The sequence below is a fragment of the Mus pahari genome, chromosome 4 (genome assembly GCF_900095145.1).
Source record: "Mus pahari chromosome 4, PAHARI_EIJ_v1.1, whole genome shotgun sequence".
Lineage (NCBI taxonomy): Eukaryota > Metazoa > Chordata > Mammalia > Rodentia > Muridae > Mus > Mus pahari.
Window position 1 is genome coordinate 82,595,227 of NC_034593.1, and position 3,806 is coordinate 82,599,032.

Sequence of the window (3,806 nt, forward strand, 5' to 3'; positions counted from 1 at the left end):
AATCAACTAGGCCCTAGAGATTAATGGAATATTTCCAGTGCAGAAACTGGGTGAGAAAAAAAAAAAACTATTCAGCTAGCCAGTGGGGCAAAAGAACTTTAACTCAGTCATCTGGAGATGATCAGGGAGTTGAGAGGTTCAGGGAAGTTGGGGAAAAGATGTTGGTGAAAGTGGCTGGCAGAAAAAGACAGCTATGGCTCTGCACAGGGATAATGCTCTTTTAGCTCATCATCTCTCTAGTAACTGGCAGAGTACCTGGCATTCAGAAAATGACTGGGTACTGTTTATGAGGATGAGAGATAATTGAAAACCTCCCTGAGTGTCACATGAACTTTTGCCATGCCAACAAGAGCTGTGCCCAGGATTCAGAGTGGCTGGGTTAGCATTCTGAATTACAGGGCCTTATGCCTGGTCAAACATGCTCCTTAAGAAGGGGAAGAAGAACTCCCTGAGGCTGTAGTGAGAATCTTGTTGAGAATGCACAAAACTCAGGATGTGGCCTATATCACCTGCATACTATTCCACATTGCTCCCTTGAAACCTTTCCTCAAATTCTGATTTATTTGTGTCTTATCCTAAAAAAAATCTCTAAATTTGAGAGACCAGTATGATCTATGTACCAGGAGATCCTCAGTTGAGTTAAAGAAGTTAAACATGTTCTCCAAATGGCCTTCCATCTCCTTCCCTCATGACTGTGGCGGGAGGGAGAAGGCAGGGGATGGGTAAGGAGCACCTGTTCTACTCTGAAGCCAAGTCTTGATATATCTTCCCTACAGGCCAGGTCAGGGGACATTCATGAAGAAATGAGGATCTGGCCTTTGGCTCTTTCATGCCAGTGCAGCAACTCCTTGGACTGTATACACATGTTCACAGCTGTATTTTGTCCTTAGGTGGGGGAGCACTAGAACACAACCAGGTCACCTATTTTAACTTTACTGAAATCTGGCCAAATGACAGGACAAATAATTTTGATCCTCACGTTTGATTAATCTCCTAGGAACCTATATTTCTCTCTGCTATTTGTAGCTGTCCATGAGTTTATTTGGGGTAGCTCTTCCACACAATTTCCCTACTTCCACTTCAGTCCTTCCCTCTGGAAACCACACCAAAGAGTGAGTAGACTATTGTGGAAAGAACCTGGGCCCGAGGTTTTCAGCATGCAAGATGTCAGCTTTTACTACATTTCCTAATATATGAAGTGTGTACAAATGAACCTGGAGAGGTTGTGTGTACACTGGTCTATGTGATCCAAAGGAGATCTTTTTGCTGCTGTTTGGTGCATCTGTGAAATAGGTTTTCATTCTTTCCACAGACTTACTTCCAAAAGGAGAATATATTTCCCCAAAAGACAGCTGAGGTAAGGAAAAGACACATATCACATCAGAAATCAGCCTTAGAAAGAGCTTTATTATATATTTTACTTTCACCAAGGGGAAAAGGCGAGGAAGCTGGAGAGAAGCCAGCTCCTATCCCAGAAACACAAACTAAAGACCAGTCATGGTAGCCAAAGCCCTCTCACACCAAATGGTCCACAGCAGATCATCTACAAAGCACAAAGACTGACAAAGATCTGAAGATCCCAACTCGTGTTTCTTATAGGCTGTTTGAATTCTGTCTTTTAAAACATTTTGTTTGAATTTTACAAAGCACAGACCACATTACAATGTTCAGCTTTTTTTGTTGTTGTTAGGATGCACAAACAAAATTAAGCCATTTTTTTATTTTGCAGCATCACCAGTTTCTTAATACTCATTGTAGTGGTGATGCTCACCATAAAGCCATTGAATTCAGATTCTCTTGAAGCTTGAAGAAGACACTTGCACTCTGAAAGATGGACGAAGGCATCCTTGGCCATTATGTACCAGGGGCTAAGTGAGGTTTTGCCCCAGGAGAGTTGTGTTAGGGCTTTGATGGTCTGCCTCAATAACCACACCACTCCCATACTCTTGACCATCTGCCAGCTGCTGAGAACACTTATTCACAGAGGTTAATAAAATACAGAGACTATCTTCAGAGGTACAGACCAAGTCCTGGAATACCGAGGGAGTCAGGAGACAAGACAGTATCTTATACAGAGATACCCACAGGAGAAGGTCACCGTGAGGACTGGGGTTATATTTTCTTCTGTTGGCCATCTTCTTGACTCCAGATGGCATTCGAGCAGCTACTTCCCCTTGCCCTGGGATGAACACTTCTCCTGTAACTTCTGTGGGAACTCCTGCACACATTTTGTTTGTGCTAGCTCCTGGCATGGCTCCGCACACTGAGGAAGACACTGGTCTTGGCTTGGAGGTAGACATGGATCTTGGCCTTGTTGTGGGCAGCTTCCTTGGCTTAGCTCCTGGCACTGAGAAACACATACTTCCTGAGCTTGTTGTGGACATTTATCTTGGCAGGGGTCCTGACATGAGGAGGCACACACATCGTCAGCTTGTGCCTGGCACTTTTCTTGGGTCTTTTGAAGACATGGGGGTGGCACACAAGGTTGCTTGCACTGTTGATCACTGAAAGACATTTCAGGTGATTTGAAGAGCCTGAAAACAAACAGAAAACTTGAGAAATTTTACATTAAAATACCAAGGCTGGGAACTAGAAAGGTGTGCATGAGTGTGAAAGTTTTCGAGTGGGATAGGGGGAGAAGATAATTAACTCCAAGTCCGATTTTTATTTCTTTTTTAAAAATCCCTATCTTAAATCCCCTTGATATGTGTTTCCAAGATGCAAGTATTCTCCTATTCTCCTGTGCTTCTGTCTAGTCCTTCCACAGAATCTAATTAATAATTTTTAAAAATCATGTACAAAACACTAAACAGAATAAATTGAGATAGTTAAAATGGATCAAGAAATGGCAAACTGTCTAAAAACAGTAGTAGAAAGTACAGTCTGGGGTAGAAACAGAACAGTGCTGGCCTCTCAGAGATGGAGCATCAGGAACTGAGGAAAGGGATACCAGAGAGGAGGGAGGGAGAGGGGGGGAAAGGGAGGGAGGGAGAGAGAGAGAGAGAGAGAGAGAGAGAGAGAGAGAGAAAGAAGAGAGAGAGAGAGAATGAGAAAGGAAATGCTTACCTGATCTTCAATGAGATTCAATGGAGAATGTGGACTGTGGAGTCTAGGATGGTGGGGACTTTTATACAGTGCTTGGTATAGCCTCCTGGAGGACTGACAGCCCACGTGAGCTAAAGTCGTAATTGTGGAGTCACCGTAACAAGCTTCATCTGAAATCACGAACGGTTTGAGTCACTGCTGTGATGCCTGTTAATCAGCCTGCATTTTGGCCTCTGGGTTCTCACCAGACCTCAGCAGGGAGGAGCTTCACACATTACTCTTTCATTAGAGGCAGCAGGAAAAAAATGACCATAAAATGTTATCTGTCTGTTAAACCAGGGCTGACGTCTCTTGTCTCCTCATACTGTTTCAGGATGTGGTAAGAGATAAGATCAACCAACCTCATCACGTCTTTGCCAGCAGGAAGAATCCATGCCTAAAGCCTGGGGTCTGTCTGAGTTATATACTTGTATGGCTTATTTCATACATTTCCACTGGTTATTCCTACATGAAGCATAAAACCCTTCCATACAAGGTGATCTCGTCATTGTTCTACACATTGAGGTAGATGCTGATCTTGACTTGGAGGTAGGCATGCAGACCAAAGGAAAATGGCTTGCTTTGGGGTTCTAAGCTGAGGATCCACAGGGTCCTAGGCAGAATGATTTTTTTCCTGTATAAAAGTCCTGCTCTTGAGTCAGGTAATATAGTGAAGGGGGAAAGAGAAGAGGCTATCCTTATTTTCTCTACTTTGAGTTATG

At 43.4% G+C, this 3,806-nt stretch overlaps 1 protein-coding gene across 1 annotated transcript; it reads right to left on the reverse strand.

Moving 5' to 3' along the window:
- Positions 1-1,388: 1,388 nt before the first annotated feature.
- Prr9 (proline rich 9) lies at positions 1,389-3,102 on the reverse strand. The gene is made up of 2 exons (XM_021197204.1): positions 3,067-3,102; positions 1,389-2,534 (listed from the first exon to the last, which is right to left on the reverse strand). Exon 2 carries the CDS (start codon positions 2,513-2,515, stop codon positions 2,165-2,167), a length of 351 nt encoding a protein of 116 aa, XP_021052863.1. The 5' UTR covers positions 2,516-2,534; positions 3,067-3,102; the 3' UTR covers positions 1,389-2,164.
- Positions 3,103-3,806: the final 704 nt, after the last annotated feature.